Here is a 23,245-nt window from a genome sequence, read left to right as displayed (position 1 = left end):
TTAGCAATGCTGTTTATTGTTCGGTGAACAGCACCATCAGGTGGACAGGGGTATCGAGAGCATACTGTCGGGCTGCATCACGACCGCAAGGCTCTACAGAGGGTGGCACGCTCAGCCGAACGCACCATTGTGCCCTCCAGGACACCTACAACACCAGGTGTAACAGGAAGACCAAGAAGATCATCAAGGATTTCAGCCACTTGAGTCACGGCCTGTTCTCCCCGCTTCCATCACTCAGACGCGGGCAGTATAGGAGTATCATTGCAAAAAATCATAGTAATCATATCTTTTTAAGACTTTTGTCCATAAAAAAAGCATTGTCTTTGTGTGCTTCTTTAGCAGTTCATCAGAATTTCTTCTGTTTTTGCTGATGACCACTAAAATACAACAGTAGCCATCTTGTCCGGCCCTTGACCTTTCACCTTTGGCTGTGGTCGTGCGGGGGGGTCCATGGGAGGTGACAGGGGAAGACCAGGCCCCTCTCCTGGGCGTGGTGTCTCCAGCGGTCCTCGTCTCCCTCATGGGTCAGGTACTGGCAGCCCATCCTCTGCTCAAACTCCCTCAGGTCACACCACAACTGGAAGTCCTGGTTGTTAAGGTCATGGTTAAGGTTAGGGCTATGGTTAAGAGTTAGGACAAGGGTTGGGGTTAGGGTAAGTGTTACCTTCTCTGTCCTGGTCCACCAATGGTGGAACAAGCTTTGCCCTGACGCTAGAACAGCAGTCCCTGCCCATCTTCTGAAAACATCTGAAACCCTACCTCTTCAAAGAGTATCTTACATTTTCCCTTGGCACCCCCCAGCCTGTCAGTGATTGTCCATTCATACAGGTTGAGGACTCTTACCTGTAGCCAGGGGTGTCCCAGGGCCTTCCCCACACTGAACCTACGTCTCACTGACACCTGGAGCAGGTTGTTGATCAGACTCACTGCTACAGAGATGGAAAGAGAGAGAGAGATATAGAGAGACAGAGAGAGACAGAGAGAGAGAGAGAGAGACAGAGAGAGAGAGAGAGAGAGAGAGAGAGAGAGAGAGAGAGAGAGAGAGATGCAATGTTAGCCCAGGGCTATGGAAAGAGAAAATTTTGTTTTTCTCATCCCTGAATGCTGATTCATTGGCCTCTGCTCCCCTCCTTAGACCAAAACACTAGGGGGAATCCTGCTCACCCTCTAGTGAGATGTTAGACCAGGGCAGACAGGGGTACAGACTTACCCTCTAGTGAGATGTTAGACCAGGGCAGGGTACAGACTTACCCTCTAGTGAGATGTTAGACCAGGGCAGACAGGGGTACAGACTTACCCTCTAGTGAGATGTTAGACCAGGGCAGGCGGGGTACAGACTTACCCTCTAGTGAGATGTTAGACCAGGGAAGACAGGGGTACAGACTTACCCTCTAGTGAGATGTTAGACCAGGGCAGGCGGTGTACAGACTTACCCTCTAGTGAGATGTTAGACCAGGGCAGGCGGTGTACAGACTTACCCTCTAGTGAGATGTTAGACCAGGGCAGACAGGGGTACAGACTTACCCTCTAGTGAGATGTTAGACCAGGGCAGACAGGGGTACAGACTTACCCTCTAGTGAGATGTTAGACCAGGGCAGGCGGGGTACAGACTTACCCTCTAGTGAGATGTTAGACCAGGGCAGACAGGGGTACAGACTTACCCTCTAGTGAGATGTTAGACCAGGGCAGGCGGTGTACAGACTTACTCTCTAGTGAGATGTTAGACCAGGGCAGACAGGGGTACAGACTTACCCTCTAGTGAGATGTTAGACCAGGGCAGGCGGGGTACAGACTTACCCTCTAGTGAGATGTTAGACCAGGGCAGACAGGGGTACAGACTTACCCTCTAGTGAGATGTTAGACCAGGGCAGGCGGGGTACAGACTTACCCTCTAGTGAGATGTTAGACCAGGGCAGACAGGGGTACAGACTTACCCTCTAGTGAGATGTTAGACCAGGGCAGACAGGGGTACAGACTTACCCTCTAGTGAGATGTTAGACCAGGGCAGGCGGGGTACAGACTTACCCTCTAGTGAGATGTTAGACCAGGGCAGGCGGGGGTACAGACTTACCCTCTAGTGAGATGTTAGACCAGGGAAGACAGAGGTACAGACTTACCCTCTAGTGAGATGTTAGACCAGGGCAGGTGGGATACAGACTTACCCTCTAGTGAGATGTTAGACCAGGGCAGACAGGGGTACAGACTTACCCTCTAGTGAGATGTTAGACCAGGGCAGACAGGGGTACAGACTTACCCTCTAGTGAGATGTTAGACCAGGGCAGACAGGGGTACAGACTTACCCTCTAGTGAGATGTTAGCCAGGCCAGGGGTACAGACTTACCCTCTAGTGAGATGTTAGACCAGGGCAGACGGGGGTACAGACTTACCCTCTAGTGAGATGTTAGACCAGGGCAGACAGGGGTACAGACTTACCCTCTAGTGAGATGTTAGACCAGGGCAGACAGGGGTACAGACTTACCCTCTAGTGAGATGTTAGACCAGGGCAGGCAGGGGGTACAGACTTACCCTCTAGTGAGATGTTAGACCAGGGCAGACAGGGGTACAGACTTACCCTCTAGTGAGATGTTAGACCAGGGCAGACAGGGGTACAGACTTACCCTCTAGTGAGATGTTAGACCAGGGCAGACAGGGGTACAGACTTACCCTCTAGTGAGATGTTAGACCAGGGAAGACAGAGGTACAGACTTACCCTCTAGTGAGATGTTAGACCAGGGCAGACAGGGGTACAGACTTACCCTCTAGTGAGATGTTAGACCAGGGCAGACAGGGTACAGACTTACCCTCTAGTGAGATGTTAGACCAGGGCAGACGTGGGTACATGAAGGTAGCGTTGGTGATCTGCTGACCGATGTCCTCATCCTCGTTTAAGGGGAATGTTCCACTCAGGCTGACGTACAGGACCACGCCCACAGCCCACATGTCCAGCGAGCGGTTGTAACCATGGCTACTGATGACCTCGGGCGCCAGGTAGGCCTGCGTGCCCACCACTGAGCGGCGGAAAGACTTCTCGCCGATTATGCGGGCGAAGCCAAAGTCACACAGCTTTACCTGAGAGGAAGGAGAGGAGTCACTGTAAAGTCTGATGTTGGAAGGATTATTAACCAAGTAGACAGTCTCACAGACAAACTGAGGGAGATTGACAAGTGTACACACACATGCATGCCCGCGCACACACACACACACACACACACACACACACACACACACACACACACACACACACACACACACCACACCACCTGAGGGAAGGGGTCTGGGGAAGCCAGCAGCACATTCTCAGGTTTAAGATCACAGTGAGCGATGTGTTTGAAGTGCAGATATCGCAGGGCCTCTAGAATCTACACACACACACACACACACACACACAATAGTATGTGAGTCAACAAGGAATCAAAATCAACTGATTTCAGAATCAATGGAATCTTTGAGGTGATTTTACAGAGAGTGGCATATGCAGCAAATGATGACAGGCAAGTATTATAAAAGTACTACATTTCCCCAGAAGAACTGCTTCAGTACTGCAGACTGTTGAAGAAATAATCAGTGTTCCATTGCTACGTGACCAGTACCTGCGTAACCAGGAAGCGTGTTGTGCGCTCTGGCAGTCGCCCCTTCTCATTGGACAGAATCATCTCCAGCATGTCTCCATGGAGCTTCTCCATGACAACGAAAACATGCTCCAGGGTCTCAAACATTCCCTCCAGTAGAACTACACCCAGGTGGGACAGATTCTGGACACACACAAACACACATATACACATACACACACACACACACACACACACGGGATGGATGTTCATTTCAAATACTGTAACTCCCTATAATAGAAATGTAATACAATCACACAGATCTAGAACCTTCACCTGTAGAATTGCATGCTCGTTCCTCAACTGTCTCTCCTGTTTGGTAGGGAAACGGGTTTTGTCGATGACCTTGATGGCCACTGGGCGACCAGACTGTCTGTGGGTGCCTGGGGACGAGAGAAGACTCTCAGCTAGCCTAATACAAGGATAATACCCTATATAATCTAAATAGAAGAAACTCAATGCTCCTAACAGGTAATGGTATAGAAAGTATCTCTTCTAGTGTAACGTATCATATCTAGAGTGATATCATACCCACCTCTATACACCACTCCAAACTGTCCTGAACCAAGCACCTCATCAGTGAAGATCTGATAGACTGAACTGACGTCCTGAAATCCACACACACACAAACATAAATACACATGTGCCCAACACACAAACATAAATACACACGTGCCCAACACACAAACATAAATACACACGTGCCCAACACACAAATACAGTGTTATTTACTCATCTATCCATTTCAGTCAAAACCAATGAGACTTGAGAGTTCATACACACAATATAGATCCATTACCCACCCACCACCCTCCTACTAACCACTCCTACTTATTCCCCTACTTACCCCTGCTACTTACCCCTCCCACTAACCTCTCCCATTTACCTTCCTACTTACCCTTCTACTTACCCCTCCTACTAACCCTCCTACTTATCCCTCCCACTAACCTCTCCTACTTACCCATCATATTTACCCCTAACACGTACCCCTACCACTAACCCCTCCTACTAAACCCTCCCACTTACCCCTCCCACCTAGCCCTCCCACTTACCGGTTTCTCTCCACTCTGGGGTCCATGGTCTATAACAGAAAGAGTATTCTTTGATCAAAAGCACCAATTGTCATTCTCACCATTGCTAAGGAATATGAGCATGGACATGAACATAAACTAAGTCTAACATACATTATGATGCCAGCTTTACTGAGAGACCATCCCTTGGCATGTCACTCAGCGATATGGAGAGTTTGGCCAACATTGACACAGGATGCCATGGAGGAGAGTCAGAGCGCAGAGGCACTCAGAGTGTTCAGACAGAAACCTCAATGACCAAACTCTCTAAATACATTACTCTGATGTCACTCATTGGCATGTCTCAGAACAATACTACACCATAGAGTTTCTAAACCCAGAGGTGCAACATTGTGAGACTTCTGGGATTATTTGCGAAACAAAGCAGACCAGGCGGGGTTTGGGGTCAATAGGCGGTGTTAAAAACCGCAATGTATCATGGATAAATTGTGACTGACTGACTGATCTACAAATAATAATGGGTCGTTATTTATGATGAGGTGATTTCCAGTTGTTTTGATGCTCTAGAACACGGCCGTTGAGAGAAGTGACAAATTCTTCGTTCGTTTTCTCGAAATCTAAAGGCATGACCTCGATTCCAATGTCTTAAGTAGTTGAACATGTTATTCAGGGTTGCCATGTTCGCGGTGTTCCTGTACATTTTTCTACTTTGAAAACGATGTCGCGGGCGAAAATGTATTGGTTGAGGGTTTTTGGGCTACTTCTAAATTGCAACGTGGCATTTCTCTTTTTTTAATGATCTATTCATTTCACTATGACCTGCTGCTGATTATCAGGCAGTGAGGCAGGCTGCTGTTGCGAGTTAGTGAGTGGTGGCGGGGAAGGAGCTTAATGTACAGTCATTGGAAGGGAGGGGCGAGCCGGAGGGGGGGAGGGGCGAGCCGGAGGGGGGAGGGGCGAGCCGGAGGGGGGGGCGCTTCTGCTGCAGTAGGCAGTGAGATGTGAGATTCAACAACGAACAGCAGCGCTAGCTAGCTACATACTTCTCCCTCAAAATTCTTATTTGCTTCATTCTTTGTATCCTGAGCGCCCCTAGTCCAACCAATCATTACAGCCAACACAGCAAGAGAGAGAAACTGATCAATAATAATCCAAACGTTTCTGAGAGACGATCGAACAATGTGCTTCCTCTGGGTATGTAGCTAGCTAGCTAACATTGGCCAAAAAGTTGAAGTCAGAGAGAGGGAGTAACGTGCAGAGGTGAAGACAGAGGAACGAACTGATTTGACAGCTAGTTTACTGGCTAGACACGATTCTACTGTTCAGAATGCCAGGTAAATGGGCGAAAAATTGGCGAAAATATTGCAAAGACTGGGAAAGAGAACGGGGTATAATGGAATGGATTAAAAGCATCCAAGGAAATGACAGAAAAGCTTACTGTAGGTAACATTATCTCAAATCAGCAATGTGAGCCCACCACGCCAATCTTATTTCTCATGCACAAACGGAGAAACACCAGATAAATGCTGCTCCATTTTCTAATGCAAGAACATTGTTTGACACAGGAACTACATCTGTAAGAGATAATAACATAGTTAAACGATCAGAGTTACAGATGGCTGCACATATTGCATGCCACTCCAGCATTGCAACTGTAGATCATCTGGGATGTGTTGTTGAAGACATTGCTAAGAAAGGAATCAATATCCACAGAACACAATGCACAGATCTCATAAATGCAGTTACAGGGCCTGCAGTGCATGAGGAACGAATAAAGGACATTGGGAATGAGTCTTACTCATTGATTATTGATGAAAGTACTGATGTCACCACCAAGAAGCAACTTTGTTTGGTGATAAGATACAACAGTAAGAAACGATCTCAAATCAGAAGCACATTTGGAGGAATAATCAACATTCCAGCTGGTGCTTCACTGACCATTGCCAATGCCTTGTTCAAGTTTCTTGATGACAATAAATTGCCCATTGACATCTATCTCTGTCTGTTCCTCTACTCTCTGTCTCTGTTATGTGGTGATGGGGAATGGCAGCTGCACCAACTTGTATGGGGATCACCAGCATGTACCTCCTTTGGCCCCTCACTGGCTGGAACCTTGTTGCTGAGGGTCCCCTAAAGTCCAAGAAATGGCTTCAATCTGGTAGTGGGGCTCCTGGTTGGCCTAACCCAGCACTTTGTGGGTGAGCACAACACATACACACTTCCTTCAGTCATCTGTCGGTAGTGTCTCATTCTCCCTGTTTATCTAACTCGTCCCTCATGATACATTTGATTAGATGATATATCTGTCTTTTCCTCTACTCTCTGTAGAGCAACATATGGATAAGAGTGTCTGCTAAATGACCAAAATGTAAATGTAAATATGGGTAATTGCAGCAGCAGCACCAACTTGTATTGGGATCACCTTATCGTCAAGATGGAGGGCTACTACCAAACCAGCACTACTGTTTTGGTGAGTACTTATAACACATTAAATTACATGAAATAAAAGAAGCCAAAAAGCAAACTGTTGGGGCTTTTAAATTAAAATAATAAATAAATTAGTCATTTAGCAGACGCTCTTATCCAGAGCGACTTACAGGAGCAATTTAGGGTTAAGTGCCTTGCTCAAGGGCACATCGACAGATTTTTCACCTGGTCGGCTCGGGATTAGAACCAGCGACCTTTCGGTTACTGGCACAACGCTCTTACCCACTAAGCTACCTGCCGCCCTTTTAGATTTTATACTCCAGTTTAAAGGAATATGGTTATTTTAGAACAATGTGACTTGTTTTAACACTATTTCACAATGATTAACATTGTGTTAAAACCATTTCACAAGAATGTTTTCTGGAAAAAATATACCTCTTAACCATTTACTATCAATGACTTCTATAGTTCAGATTAAATCACTTGGTGTGATGAACCAATAACAAAGGGAGAAATGCGGAGAAGCAATTTGACCATAAGTATTTAGATTGTCATTATGGAGACACCTTTGGATAAATGTGCAAACACATCCCTTGCTGCTGAAAAAAAAATGGGCTAGTTTTCAGGCCTTATTGGCGGGTTTTCAGTGGACATTGGGCTATACATATTTGCTTCACCTGGCAACACTGATGTTACTACTCCAACCTCGTGAAAGTGACAAACTAACGTTTTCTTTTTCATCAACAACTTTATATTCGACGGACTGTCCATGCGCAGTTCGGAGCGAGACGACCGTTAGACCCGATGACATGTTCCTGCACATGAGTTTAGCTAGCCAACGTCGCCATGACACGTGTGATCGGGGATTCTGCCTGTCTTCATACTGTACTGTCTTTGACTACACTTCTACCACAGTCCAAACATGCTAGCTACCTCTCTGACTCACCCTGTCCCTGTTTGCCTGCCTGCCCGCTGCTCTGGACGGGCATCAGAGCCTGGCGTACAGCGGTCTCCCAGGCCTGCCCGTCGCTGCCCGCCAGCACACTGTATACCAGCGTGACCGTCACCACCTCGAACGAGTAGGCACTGTTGCCTGGCAACATGGGGCCAGACAGCTGGGCGGGGCCTCGCACCTGCAGCACGTTAGATAGAGGAAGCTCCTAGAGAGGGAGGGTGAGAAAGGAAGAGGGTAAGGAGAATGGATGAAAATGTAAGGGAAAGGGTGAGACATGGGAAAAGGACAGAAAAAAAAACATATTTGTTGATGTTGATATTCTATTTGGCCACTAGAGGTTAGTACTGTCATGTTGAGGTGACTGTGACTGGCATTGGTTTGGTAAATGCTAGATGAACCTTTCATCCCATGTAACCTACCTTGTAGTACTTGGTGCTGGTCTCATTCTGATACAGAGTGATATTCTTCGAGTCCAATATCCAGTAATGACGTTTCCTCTGACAGACACAATAGGAAAGTATGGTATAAGTGTTCTCTCTCTCTCTGTGTGTGTGTGTGTGTGTGTGTGCATAGCCGCGGGAAGTAGAGGTGCTGAGGGTCCTGCAGCACCCCCTGAAAAATCAGAATAAAAATTAAATATATATTTTTTGAGAAGAAAATAATAATCACAAAAGTAGTGCACTGGCCTTTACTAGTTAGTATTAGCGGACCAATATTGACATCTGTAGCACGGGCAAAACATTTTTTTCAGCATCTCCGCTTTGGCCAAAAAGGTAGCTGTATAATTAAGAACAGTATCTTGCAGGATTCAATAGTTGGAATTGTAAGAGTTGTTGCCCTGTCCCTTTCTCTGCGATTGTCATTCTAATGGAATCCAGAAAGAACAAAACCCTATCCTCAAACATTTACATCAAAAGGTACAGTTATGGGCAAAGACACAAAACATCCACATCAAATTAAATATTTTTCTTGATCAAATAACATGGAAAACAACCACTTTTTGTGCAGTATTAACTTACTATCCTTACAAACCACTTAATGTAAATGTACATTACTGTATTGTACATAGGCTGGTCATCTAGGTTTGTACCTGTAGACTTTCCATCACCATGAAGAAAAACAATGCACAATACAGTAATTGAGTACATTGAGACATCAAGTGGTTTGTGATGATGTGTGATGACATGGCTCAGTTGGTAGAGCATGGCGCTTGCCACTAGGGTTGAGGGTTCAAATCCCACGGGGGACCAGTATGAAAATGTATTCACTCACTACTGTAAGTTGCTCTGGATAAGAGTGTGTAGTAAAATGAATGAATAGACCATTTCAGTTTTAACAGAAATAAGTTGGATTTGCAAAGTAATTCAAGAAACTGGAAAACAAGCAAATATTTTTATATTCCAAAAGTATTATCAGATTAAGTGTTTTGTAAAGATAATTATCAGACTCAAGTTACAGATGCTGGTAAACACTCAAATACATGTAGTTTAAATTTTTTCACAAAAGTAGTGCACTGGGCCTTTACTGGTCCTGTATTAATGGACCGATATAGATGTCTTCAGCGCGGGCACATTTTTTGTCAGCTGTCTGTGTGTGTGTGTGTGTGTGTGTGTGTGTGTGTGTGTGTGTGTGTGTGTGTGTGTGTGTGTGTGTGTGTGTGTGTGTGTGTGTTCTCACCAGTGTGTCGGTGTTGGTGTGATGCAGTAGCCAGCCCTCTCTCAGGATTCCACTGGCCCGTCTCTTAGTGTGACGAACTGACTGGACCAACCGCATCAGGGGAATATAACTACTGAAACACGGACTGGGAGAGAGGGAGGGATGGAGGGAGAGAGGGAAGAAATAAGAGAGAGGAAGGAAGGGAGGGATGAAAGAGGGAGAGAACTATTACAACTTCAGTTACAACTTCAATGACAGACACTCATGTACTACATACTCTTATCATAAGTAAATAATCATCAAAACTCAAAATGGAAACTGAACTTTACATCGTATCATAGCCCAGCATTTTTTATCCCTCTTACGTGATTGGTGGCTGGTGTCCCACCTCCTTGATTTCAGCGAATGGGTCCTCAGTAGATGGCTCGTCATCATGGTCTTCTAGTGATGTAATACTGCAGCTCATATCCTCCTCTGTGTCATCCTTATAGCCCAGGCTGGACACTGAGTCTGTGTGACATCCTTTACTACATCAATACTAAACTACAATACTAAACCACAATACTAAACTGTCATTGAACAAGTAAATATAGTACACAGTCAATTACATTGGCAGTTTTTTCTTTAATCTTGAAAGCATTAGCAATAGCTTTGACATTTACGGCCATTATGTTCATGGTTTTGTCATTGTATCTCACCTCCTTCCCCATTGGTGTTCCTCCTCTCTCCAGGACAGTCAGCGGGGACAAGGGAGGACTCACAGCGACGATGGCAGTTCAGCTTACAGTCTAGAGAGAGAGAGAGAGAGAGAGAGAGAGAGAGAGATCAACATCAGAACATAGACTACTGACACAGCTGTAACACAAGATGTATAATCTGACCAAGTGATTGACATACCTGCTTCAGAAACGTATGATTAGAAAAAGCATCATACATGTATTTAGTACCCCCATGACCACCCTCCCCATCTGAAGTATGACCATCGACCCCTGACCTCTGGCCCCTCTCACCGGAGCACTGCAGGCCCTGGCGGAACAGACCCTTGAGGAGGTGGTAGCAGTGTTGGCACACGGTGGGCTTGGTGTAGCTGTGGATGTGGAAGGTGTGTGGCACCCTGGCCCTGCCCGTCACGTCACCCTTTCCCTGGCTCACTCCCAGCCACACCGGGTGATCTGCCCACGACGGAGGTCTGGACCTGGGCTTGGACATACTGATCTAGAGGGGGAGGGGAAGAGGGAGAGAGGGGTAAGAGGGAGAGGGAGAGAGGGGTAAGAGGGAGAGGGAGAGAGGGGGAAATGGAGAGAGGGGGCGAGAGGGAGAGAGAGAGAGAGAGAGAGAGAGAGAGAGAGAGAGAGAGAGAGAGAGAGAGAGGGAGGGAGGGAGAGAGAGAATAACAGAAAGAGTTCATGTCAGATTTTAGAATCACACACATAAATGTCACTTTAAAATAGTGGAACAGCTGCACTGCATTCAGAATAAATGGGCAAATCTTTACTTCCATTAACTCCCATTGACATCAATGCATGACTAAGTGAACATTTGGCAGTTAGGATTCAAACCATAATGAGTGGTGCTGACCTCCTCCATACTGCCCCCTGCAGGTGTGGAGAGGGAGTGTGTCCGGGGCCTGCCAGGGGGGAATAAGGACAGGCTGGTGCCACACACACGACGCCGTGCACGGCTACAGTCACTAGGCAACTTCAGCGCACACCGCTTATGAAAATCTAACCCGCAACCTACAGAGAAGAGGGGGGGATGTGAGACATAATTAAGACAAAATCGGAGAATTGGAAAATCGATTTAGGTAAAATTGTATTACGACGAAGAATTCAACACAATTCAACATGAAATAAATAGTGACGTTTCTTACAGTGATTAATGACATGATATACACTACCAGTCAAAGGTTTTGACACCTACTCATTCAAGGGTTTTTCCTTATTTTTACATTGTAGAATAATAGTGAAGACATAAAAACTATGAAATAACACATATGGAATCATGTAGTAAACAAAAAAAGTGTTAAACAAATCAAAGTATATTTTATGTTTTAGAATCTTCAAATAGCCACCCTTTGCCTTGATGACAGCTTTGCACACTCTTTGCATTCTCTCAACCAGCTTCACCTGGAATGCTTTTCCAACAGTCTTGAAGGAGTTCCCACATATGCTGAGCACTTGTTGGCTGCTTTTCCTTCACTCTGCGGTCCGACTCATCCCAAACCATCTCAATTGGGTTGAGGTCGGGGGATTGTGGAGGCCAAGTCATCTGATGCAGCACTCCATCACTCTCCTTCTTGGTAAAATAGCCCTTACACAGCCTGGAGGTGTGTTGGATCATTGTCATGTTGAAAAACAAATGATAAGCCCAAACCAGATGGGATGATGTATCGCTGCAGAATGCTGTGGTAGCCATGCTGGTTAAGTGTGCCTTGAATTTTATATAAATCACAGAGAGTGTCACCAGCAAAGCACCCCCACACCATAACACCTCCTCCTCCATGCTTTAAGGTGGGAAATACACATGCGGAGATCATCCGTTCAACCACACCGCGTCTCACAAAGACACGGTGGTTGGAACCAAAAATCTCCAATTTGGACTCCAGACCAAAGGACAAGTTTCCACCGGTCTAATGTCCATCGCTCGTGTTTCTTGGCCCAAGCAGGTCTCTTCTTCTTATTGGTGTCCTTTGGTAGTGGTTTCTTTGCAGCAATTCGACCATGAAAGCCTGATTCACACAGTCCCCTCTGAACAGTTGATGTTGAGATGTGTCTGTTACTTGAACTCTGTGAAGCATTTATTTGGGCTGCAATTTCTGAGACTGGTAACTCTAATGAACTTATCCTCTGCAGCAGAGTTAACTCTGGGTCTTCCATTCCTGTCGCGGTCCTCATGAGAGCCAGTTTCATCATAGCGCTTGATGGTTTTTGCGACTGCACTTGAAGAAACGTTCAAAGTTCTTGAAATGTTCCGTATTGACTGAACTTCATGTCTTAAAATAATGATGGACTGTCATTTCTCTTTGCTTATTTGAGCTGTTCTTTCCATAATATGGACTTGGTCTTTTACCAAATAGGGCTATCTTCTGTATAGTCAGAAATAAAGAAAAACCCTGGAATGAGTAGGTGTGTCCTAACTTTTGACTGGTACTGTAAAGGATAAAGTATTACTGTATCTACTTCCTTACCTTCACATTTTAACCCTTGACGTACCAGCCCCCACAGCATCTCCCCACAGTGATGACAGAAGGTGGGGGTGCGATATGATTGGACAGCCAGGGAGTGTGGGCGGATCTTTATCTCCGTCAGAGTAGCTGATCCTGAGTCAGATCAGAAAGAGCAGATATTCTATCACTTTATCTGGACACTTAAAGTAGTACATTTCAGTACATTCAATGAACCATATGTGGGCCCCGGTCAAAAGTAGTGCACTACAAAGGGAATAGGGTGCCATTTGGGACGCGACCCGGTCTGACCTGAGAGGATGATCTCTATGAGGTCACCGTCCAGCAGTGCATCCTGGTCCGTGAGTCTGTGGAGGAGGTGTTCTGAGCCTGTCTGGTGTCTGAACAGGAGGACCTTCTCCCCAACACCCACCACACTACAGTCTGGAGCCTGCAGTACACAGGTAGGGACAAGATCAATCAGTTAGTCAATAAATCTATAAATCGGTTGATCGATCAATCAAGGCAGAGCAGGAGAGACTGTGAGATTATAGAGGAGGTCTTTCGTCCTGATTAGCATCATCGAAAGTTTCTTCAAAAGCAGACAGACAGTTGGCGTTGAGTGAGGGGCAGGCCATTATAGAGCGAGAGACTGGTCATGGAACAATGTGAGGGCTGTCGTTGTCATTAGATATTCAAATCAGATGGAAACAAGTGTGAGTGTGGGTTGGTTTGTGTGTTTGTTCCTATAGACATACAAGTTCTCACACAAAGACTACACAGGCCAGTTGACCTGCTGCCTGGAAACAGTCAGAAGATCAAAGGAAAGTGGGCTGATTTGAGCGAGACAGGCACGGATGTATGTGTCTGTGTGTGTGTGTGGAAGGCTGTGGTTGGAAAGTTAGCTGCACCCACAGCTAAACCACACGGCAGCCCCTCTGGCTGATGAAGTAACATGGCCATCTCTCACTAAGGTGTGGTAGAGACAGAGAGAGAGAGAGAGAGGGGGGAGAGAGAGAGAGAGAGAGAGAGGGGGGAGAGAGAGAGAGAAAGGGGGGAGAGTTAGAGAGAAGGGAGAGAGAGACGGAGAGAGACAAGATACAGAGTGAGAGAGGGGAGAGTGAGAGAGGGGAGAAAGAGAGATGGAGGAGAGAGAGAGAGAGAGAGAAGGGAGAGAGAGAGACAGAGAAGGGGGGGAGATAGGAAGAGAGAGAGAGAGAGGAGGGGGGGAGACAGGGGGAGAGAGAGAGAAATGTTTCTCATCTCCACTGACCAAAATGTATTTGTGTGAGCTACATATATACTCCATCAGAATCCCCTCACTACAAGGAAGAGAGCTTCTCTTTTTTATACATTTTTATTTCACCTTTATTTAACCAGGTACGCCAGTTGAGAACAAGTTCTCATTTACAACTGCGACCTGGCCAAGATAAAGCAAAGCAGTGCGATAAAAACAACAACATAGAGTTACATATGGGGTAAACAAAACATAAAGTCAAAAATACAACAGAAAATATATATACAGTGTGTGCGAATGTAGTAAGTTATGGAGGTAAGGCAATAAATAAATAGGACATAGTGCAAAAATAGTTACAATTTCGTAATTAACACTGGAATGATAGATGTGCAAAAGATGATGTGCAAATAGAGATACTGGGGTGTAAATTAGCAAAAATAAATAACAATATGGGGATGAGGTAGTTGGGTGGGCTAATTTCAGAATGACTGTGTACAGGTGCAGTGATCGTAAGCTGCACTGACAACTGACGCTTAAAGTTAGTGAGGGAGATAAGAATTTCCAGCTTCAGAGATTTTTGCAGTTCCAGTCATTGGCAGCAGAGAACTGGAAGGAATGGCGGCCAAAGGAGGTGTTGGCTTTGGGGATGACAAGTGAGATATACCTGCTGGAGCGTAGCCTACGGGTGGGTGTTGCTATGGTGACCAGTGAGCTAAGATAAGACGGGGATTTGCCTAGCAGTGATTTATAGATGACCTGGAGCCAGTGGGTTTGGCAACGAATATGTAGTGAGGACCAGCCAACAAGAGCGTACAGGTCACAATGGTGGGTAGTATATGGGGCTTTGGTGACAAAATGGATGGCACTGTGATAGACTACATCCAATTTGCTGAGTTGAGTGTTGGAGGCTATTTTGTAAATGACATCGCCGAAGTCAAGGATCGGTAGGATAGTCAGTTTTACGAGGGCATGTTTGGCAGCATGAGTGAAGGAGGCTTTGTTGCGAAATAGGAAGCCGATTTTAGATCTAACTTTTGATTGGAGATGCTTAATGTGAGTCTGGAAGGAGAGTTTACAGTCTAACCAGACACCTAGGTATTTGTAGTTGTCCACATACTCTAGGTCAGACCCGCCGAGAGTATTGATTCTAGTCGGGTGGGCGGGTGCAAGCAGCGTTCGGTTGAAGAGCATGCATTTAGTTTTACTAGTGTTTAAGAGCAGTTGGAGGCTACGGAAGGAGTGTTGTATGGCGTTGAAGTTCGTTTGGAGGTTTGTTAACACAGTGTCCAATGAAGGGCCAGATGTATACAAAATGGTGTCGTCCGCATAGAGGTGGATCCGAGCGTCACCAGCAGCAAGAGCGACATCATTGATATACACAGAGAATAGAGTCGGCCCGAGAATTGAACCCTGTGACACCCCCATAGAGACAGCCAGAGGTCCAGACAACAGGCCCTCCGATTTGACACATTGAACTCTATCTGAGAAGTAGTTGGTGAACCAGGCGAGGCAGTCATTAGAGAAACCAAGGCTATTTAGTCTGCCAATAAGAATGCGGTGGTTGACAGAGTCGAAAGCCTTGGCCAGGTCGATGAAGGCGGCTGCGCAGTACTGTCTTTTATCGATCGCGGTTATAATATCGTTTAGGACCTTGAATGTGGCTGAGGTGCACCCATGACCAGCTCGGAAACCGGATTGCATAGCGGAGAAGGTACGGTGGGATTCAATATGGTCGGTGATCTGTTTGTTAACTTGGCTTTCAAATACTTTCGAAAGGCAGGGCAGGATGGATATAGGTCTGTAACAGTTGAAGGGGGATGACCGCGGCAGCTTTTCAATCTCTGGGGATCTCAGACGTTACGAAAGAGAGGTTGAACAGGCTAGTAATAGGGGTTGAGACAATTAGAAGTTAGAAAGAAAGGGTCCAGATTGTCTAGCCCAGCTGATTTGTAGGGGTCCAGATTTTTCAGCTCTTTCAGAACATCAGCTGGGGGGGGGGGCATCATGGGCAAGTTGCAGCGGAGGGTGCAGAGCTGGTGGCCGGGGTAGTGGTAGCCAGGTGGAAAGCATGGCCAGCCATAGCAAAATGCTTGTTGAAATTCTCGATTATTGTAGATTTATCGGTGGTGACAGTGTTTTCTAGCCTCAGTGCAGTGGGCAGTTGGGAGGAGGTGCTCTTATTTTTCATGGACTTTACAGTGTCCCAAAACGTTTTGGAGTTAGTGCTACAGGATGCAAATTTCAGTTTGAAAAAGCTAGCCTTTGCTTTCCTAACTGATTGTGTATATTGGTTCCTGACTTCCCTGAAAAGTTGCATATCGCGGGGGCTGTTCGATGCTAATGCAATACGCCACAGGATGTTTTTGTGCTGGTCAAGGGCAGTCAAGTCTGAGGAGAACCAGGGGCTATATCTGTTCTTAGTTCTGAATTTTTTGAATGGGGCATGCTTATTTAAGATTGAGAGGAAAGCACTTTTAAAGAACAACCAGGCATCCTCTACTGACGGAATGAGGTCAATATCCATCCAGGATACCCGGGCCAGGTCAATTAAAAAAGCCTGCTCACTAAAGTGTTTTAGGGAGCGTTTGACAGTGATGAGGGGTGGTCTTTTGACCGCGGACCCATTACGGACGCAGGCAATAAGGCAGTGATCTCTGAGATCCTGGTTGAAGACAGCGGAGGTGTATTTAGAGGGTACATTTGTCAGGATGATATCTATGAGGGTGCCCATGTTTACAGATTTAGGGTTGTACCTGGTAGGTTCGTTGATAATTTGTGTGAGATTGAGGGCATCTAGTTTAGATTGTAGGTTGGCCGGGGTGTTAAGAATATCCCAGTTTAGGTCACCAAGCAGTACGAACTCTGAGGATAGATGGGGGGCATGAGGATAGATGGGGGGCAATCAGTTCACATATGGTGTCCAGGGCACAGCTCGGGGCTGAGGGGGGTCTGTAGCAAGCGGCAACAGTGAGAGACTTATTTCTGGAAAGGTGGATTTTTAGAAGTAGAAGCTCAAACTGTTTGGGCACAGACCTGGATAGCACGATAGAGCTCTGCAAGCTATCTCTACAGTAGATTGCAACCCCACCCCCTTTGGCAGTTCTATCGAGACGGAAAATGTTGTAGTTGGGGATGGACATTTCTGAATTTTTTCCTAAGCCAGGATTCAGACACTGCTAGAACATCAGGGTTGGCGGAGTGTGCTAACGCAGTGAATAACTCAAACTTAGGGATTAGGCTTCGGATGTTAACGTGCAAGAAACCAAGGCTTTTACGGTTACAGACATCAACAAATGATAACGCCTGGGGAGTAGGAGTGATACTGGGGGCTACAGGGCCTGGGTTAACCTCTGCATCACCAGTGGAACAGAGGAGGAGTAGAATAAGGATACGGCTAAAGGCTTTAAGTACTGGTCTTCTAGTGCGTTGGGTACAGAGAAAAAAAGGGGCAGATTTCCAGGCGTTGTAGAATAGATTCAGCGCATTATGTACAGACAAGAATATGGAAGGATATGAGTACAGTGGAGGTAAACCTAAGCGTTGGGTAACGATGAAAGAGATAGCATAGCTGGAGGCACCGATTGAGTCGGTCTCCGCGTGTATGGGGGGTGGGACAAAGGAGCTATCTAAGGCAGGTTGAGCTTGGCTGGGGGATCTACATTGAAATAGTACAATAAGAAATAACCGAAACAGCAATAAGCAAGGCATATTGACATGGGAGAGAGGCATAAAGCAATCTAGAAGAGGAGATCAATCATTTCCAGGCCCAAGGAAATGTTCTGATCTGTGGGGATCTTAATACTAGAACTGGAGAAGAACCAGATACTATTAGCACACATGGGGACAAACACATACCTACAAACATCCTCTGCCCTCATATCCCCCCATGAAGAACTTTGATAAAAACAACAGAAATGGGAACCAACTACTGCAGCTCTGTGGAACGCTGGGTCTGTACATAGTCAATGGAAGGCTACGAGGGGACTCTTTTGGGAGGTACACATACATACAGCTCACCTCTTGGCAGTAGTACTGTAGACTTAGATCCAGTGGCTTACAGAGCATTCACAGTCAGCCCACTAACACCACTGTCAGACCATAGCAAAATTACAGCATATCTAAAAAGGGCAGAAACAAACCAGAAGGGAGAAGAGCCCAGTAAATTACACAAGACCAATGAGTCCTATAGATGGACTAAGAATAGCATGGAAAACTAGCAGAAACCTGGTCCACACATATCATCACAGTAAGGAAGGTGTACATTTGGTTGTACAAAACATAAGCACATTTTTGGGACACATCCTTATCCAATTTTAAAAAGACACCAAAAAACTATTCAAAAAAGACAATTATGAAGAATTTATTGATTATGATTGCAAATCCATAAGAAAAAAAGGTAAAAATCTATCCAACCAAAAATATAGGGAACCAGACCACCAGGATCTGCGCCTTCAGTATTGGACAACCCTAAAAGAATACAAACTGACTCTCAGAACAAAGAACCACACATTAGACACCAACTTAATAAAATTGAGGAATCATTTGATTCAAACAACTTCTCGGAAAATTGGAACTCTACAAATAAAACCACACTGAGAAAAATTGCCAATCCAAAATGACCTATGGAACACTCACTTTAAAGAACTATATAGACATATTAAAATGAATTCAGAACAAAAATAAATCTATGATAAACTGCAAATTCTTGAATCAGCCATTAAAGACAACCAGAACCCATTGGATTCCCCAGTCACACAAAAATAACTATTGGAAAAAATACAGGCCCTGAAAGTCAGAAAAACTTGTGGTACTGACGGAATATTGAACAAAATGATATAATACACAGACCACAAATGTAGCACTGCCATACTCAAACTATTTAACAAAGTTTTGAGTGTAGGCTATTTCCCTGACATCTGGAACACCAATAGATTTTTTTTAAATGACTAATTTCATCCAAACAATTACCATGACATTTGTGTCAACAGCAACCTGGCGAAAATATTCTGCACCTTCATGAAAAGCAGATTCTTTCACTTTCTCAATGAACACAATGTCCTGAGCAAGCATTCCTACCAAATGTTTCGAACATCAGATTGTATTTATACCCTAAACACTCTAATTGATAAACATGTGAATCAAAACAAAACAAACACTTTCTCCTGCTTTGTGGAAATCCAATTTGGCATGAAGACATTTTTCTCAAATTAATTGAAAGTGGTGTGTGTGGAAAAACATCAGATGTCATCAAATCAATAACAAATGCGCAGTTAAAATTGGAAATAAACATACAAATGTATTTTCCTAAGGGTGCGGAGTGAAACAGGGGAACAACTAGAACTTAAGTCTATTTATTCATATATACATGAATGAATTGGCGTAAACACTAGAACAACAGCCCCCGGTCTCACTCTTAACAACACAGAAATAAAATGCCTCTTGTATGCAGATGACCTGGTGCTACTGTCCCCCACAGAATAGGGTTTACAGCAACAATTAGATCATCTGCAACAGTTCTGTCAGACCTGGGCCCTGACAGTCAATCTCAAAAAGACAAAAATGATGATATTCCAGAAAAGATCCAGATGTCAGGGAAACCGATATTTTTACTGGGCTCCACTCATATAGAACATACACACATCTACACATATTTGGGACTAAAAATCAGCTCCACAGGGAACTTCAACCTGGCCGTGAATGAATTGAAAGACAAAGCAAGGAGGGCTTTCTATGCCATTCAAATATCTATTAAATTAAACCAATTAGGATCTGGCTCAAAATATTCAACTCAATAATAGAACCATCCAAAAGAAAGGAGAACCAAGGCACGCTTCATATAATTAATGAAATTGCCTTTATTTGTATGGCATGTTCAATGGAAACAATAATAAATAAATACATCTATAATAGAACCAATTGCACTTTATGGCAGTGAAGTGTGGGATCCGTTTACAAAATAAGATTTTGACAAATGGGACAAACACCCAACTGAAACCCTGCATGTGTAATTCTGTAAGAGCATCCTCAGAGTACAGAGAAAAACTCAAAAAAACGCATGCAGAGCAGAATTAGGCCAATTCCCTTTTCTGATTAATATCCTAAAAAGAGACACCAAATGTTATAATAGTCCCCTCAGCCAGCTGGTTCTGAGGCTTGGTTCACTAACCACTAACCCAACAAAGCCTCAGGCACTCACACAATCTGGCCCAACAACATTATCATCAAGCAAAAATAAAAATATATCACCTATTGGAAAGAAACCACAAAAAATCTAAGTAAACTTCAATGCTATTTGACCACTGTGACGGATAGAAAACTGAGGAAAACACAAACTAAATGTATGTATGGACTCAGTGAGCACAGCCTGGCCATAGACCGGTCGTCACAGGTAAACCTGGCTGCTCAGAGAGGACAGGCTGTGTTCATTCTGCCCCCAGGAAGAGATAGAGACAGAGTTGTATTTTCTGTCAAACTGTGACAAAATGCTGTGTTTTAGCAGCCAAATGTGTGGCCTCCTCCCACCACCTGAAGGACAGCCAGTGAGAAGTAGAGTGTGATTATTCATATTTGCCTATTCCTTATTGTTATGTGTTTGCATTGCTGTTAATATGAGTATGATTATTGTCATTATTGCTTAATTACAAACAGTCTAGTATATGATGGTCTTCGACCATCGTCGCTATATATTTACTTTGACAATGTAAGTGTTTACTTTCCATGTCAATAAAGTATACTGAATTGAATTAACAGAGACAGAGAGGGGAGAGACAGAAACAGAGAGAAAGAGACAGAAAGAGAGAGACAGAGAGCACAAAAGAGAACAATTTTAGCCCCTGTATGGTATCACAATGATAGTCAGAGTAGTTGGCTAACATAAAACACACACAAAACATTAGGAACACCAGTTTAATCTAGGTGAAAGCTATGATCCCTTATTGATGTAAATTGTTAAATCCACTTCAATCAGTGTAGATGAAGGGGAGGAGACAGGTTAAAGAACAATCATTTTTATGCCTTGAGGCAATTGAGACATGGATTGTGTATTTGTGCCATTCGGAGGGTGAATGAGCAAGACAAAATATTTAAGTGCCTTTAAACGGGGTATGGTAGTGGATGCCAGGCGCACCGGTTTGTGTCAAGAACTGTAATGCTGCTGGGTTTTTCAAGCTCAACAGTTTCCTGTGTGTATCAAGAATGGTTCACCACCCAAAGGACATCCAGACAACTTGACACAACTGTGGGAAGCATGGAGGTCAACATGGGCCAGCATCCCTGTGGAACGCTTTCAACACCTTGTAGAGTCCATGCCCTGACAAATTGAGGCTGTTCTGAGGGCAAAAGGGGGTGCAACTCAATACTAGGAAGGTGTTCCTAATGTTTTGTACACTCAGGTGTATATACAGTCACCTCCAAAATTATTGGCACCCTTGTTAAAGATGAGTAAAAAATATTGCATAAAATAAATAATATATATACTGAGCTATATTTTATGCTCCAAAAAAGTAGAAAATTATATTATTTTATACTAATACAATTGGTCAGAGAAAGAGATTTTGTTTAACAAGTAATACTTTTAATAGATACCTTAATAGAAAATGACTCAAGTAAAAGTGAAAATCACCCAGTAAAATACTACTTGAGTAAAAGTCTAAAAGTATTTGGTTTTAAATATACTTAAGTATCAAAAGTTAATGTAATTGATTAAAAGTAAAAGTAAAAGTAGGAATAATGAAAAATTCCTTATATTAAGCAGACCAGACGGCACAGTAAAATAAATACAAAATGCATTTACGGATAGCCAGGGGCACACTCCAACAAAGCATTTGTGTTTAGTGAGTCCGCCAGATCAGAGGCAGTAGGGATAACAAGGGATGTTCTCTTGAAAAGTGTGTGAATTGGACCATTTTCTGTCCTGCTAAGCATTCAAAATGTAACAAGTACTTTTGGGTGTCAGGGAAAATGTATGGAGTAAAAAGTACATTATTTTCTTTAGGAATGTAGTGAAATAAAAGTAGTCAAACATATTAATAGTAAAGTAAAGTACAGATACTCCAAAAAATGACTTAAGTAGTACTTTAAAGTATTTTTACTTAAGTACTTTACACCACTGCTTTCCCCATGGTGATAGATGACAAATTGATTTTACGTGTGTTACCTCATTTTTATACCCCAGTGGCACAGGAAACCATGGAAGGCCACAATACAGTTCCTTAAAAAAGGTAGAACATTAATGCAGATTTAATTTTGCTTGATTTTATCTCTAAGAATCTTTAGCAGTAGCAATAACCTTTACACCTTTCGTTTTGAGAAAAAAATGGTTACTTGTTAAACAAAATCAATTTTTCGGAGCAATTGTATTCGTTTAAAATAATAAAATGTTCTCATTTATTTTGAGCATACAATATAGCTCAGAATTTGTATTATTTATTTTATAGTCTTTTGTGCTCATCTTTATCAAAGGTGCCAATAATTTGGGAGGTGACTGTATGTAGGTTTATGGGTTGACCTTGCGTTTTATGATCTCTTCTGCCAGTCTCTTGGTATGACAGTAGCTGAGCTGCCCCTGAGACACCCGCACCACCTCCCTGAAGAGGCCTAGCTGGAACTGGACCAGAGCAGGGCCGAGAGGAGCCTGGAGGGGGGGTCGACCAGGGGTACCGGGGCTGGACGGGGTCATCGACATGCTGGAGAGAGAACCTACAGGTGAAGACAAGAGGGACATGGTAGAAAAGCAATAAACAATATTGATTGATTGATTGGTTTGTTAATGCACCAAACTATTGATTATTGCATGTTGCACTGTTCAAATGAAAACAACTGAGGGCATGAATCTACTACACATAGAACTTCTTCATGTAGTAGCTGCAAGTGAAGATGTTTTGCTGGCACTTAAAGCTATGAAGAACATTTATCATTTCTTCATCAGTTTCCATTAACCTAAAGTACCTTAGTGAGCATTGGTTTCCAATAGAGTGAAAAAAACAACCTTACTTGATATTCCAGAGTCCATATGGTCCAGTTTACACCTTCCAGGCCTGCAAAACATCCATCTTAGCAGCCTGATCTCTTCTCCTTCAATAGACACTCTTAAAAGTATGGTTACTGTTGTGAACCTTTTTTTCAGAAGTACACTGGTGGGTTTGGTTTCCTCCTGTGAGGCTGTAGGCT

At 44.1% G+C, this 23,245-nt stretch overlaps 1 protein-coding gene across 2 annotated transcripts; it reads right to left on the bottom strand.

Moving 5' to 3' along the window:
- Positions 1–23,186, bottom strand: LOC123483173 (serine/threonine-protein kinase D3-like). Of its 2 annotated transcripts, none has more exons than XM_045212691.1 (19): positions 23,069–23,186; positions 22,584–22,774; positions 13,153–13,291; positions 12,865–12,996; positions 11,256–11,413; positions 10,688–10,892; positions 10,376–10,465; positions 10,043–10,187; positions 9,699–9,822; positions 8,441–8,518; positions 8,013–8,226; positions 4,661–4,689; positions 4,144–4,216; positions 3,885–3,991; positions 3,591–3,752; positions 3,261–3,359; positions 2,802–3,069; positions 844–929; positions 1–586 (listed from the first exon to the last, which is right to left on the bottom strand). In XM_045212691.1, the coding sequence occupies exons 1-19, from the start codon at positions 23,121–23,123 to the stop codon at positions 419–421; spliced, it is 2,523 nt and encodes an 840-aa protein (XP_045068626.1). In that variant the 5' UTR covers positions 23,124–23,186; the 3' UTR covers positions 1–418. The 2 variants fall into 2 exon arrangements, with proteins under 2 accessions (XP_045068626.1, XP_045068627.1); XM_045212692.1 differs by having other exon boundaries at positions 494–617.
- Between the last annotated feature and the right edge of the window lie 59 nt (positions 23,187–23,245).

Source organism: Coregonus clupeaformis, unplaced genomic scaffold (genome assembly GCF_020615455.1).
Source record: "Coregonus clupeaformis isolate EN_2021a unplaced genomic scaffold, ASM2061545v1 scaf0039, whole genome shotgun sequence".
Lineage (NCBI taxonomy): Eukaryota > Metazoa > Chordata > Actinopteri > Salmoniformes > Salmonidae > Coregonus > Coregonus clupeaformis.
This window is presented reverse-complemented; position numbering and strand designations above follow the sequence as displayed.

Excerpts from the sequence above, each read along its gene's own strand:
- LOC123483173 (XM_045212691.1), bottom strand. The coding sequence starts at position 23,123 with ATGTTTTGCAGGCCTGGAAGGTGTAAACTGGACCATATGGACTCTGGA. Across the intron at positions 3,992-4,143 it reads GTTTGGAGTGGTGTATAGAG|GCACCCACAGACAGTCTGGT; the intron begins GTGGGTATGATA and ends TCTCGTCCCCAG. Across the intron at positions 930-2,801 it reads GTCTAACATCTCACTAGAGG|CAGTGAGTCTGATCAACAAC; the intron begins GTAAGTCTGTAC and ends CCATCTCTGTAG.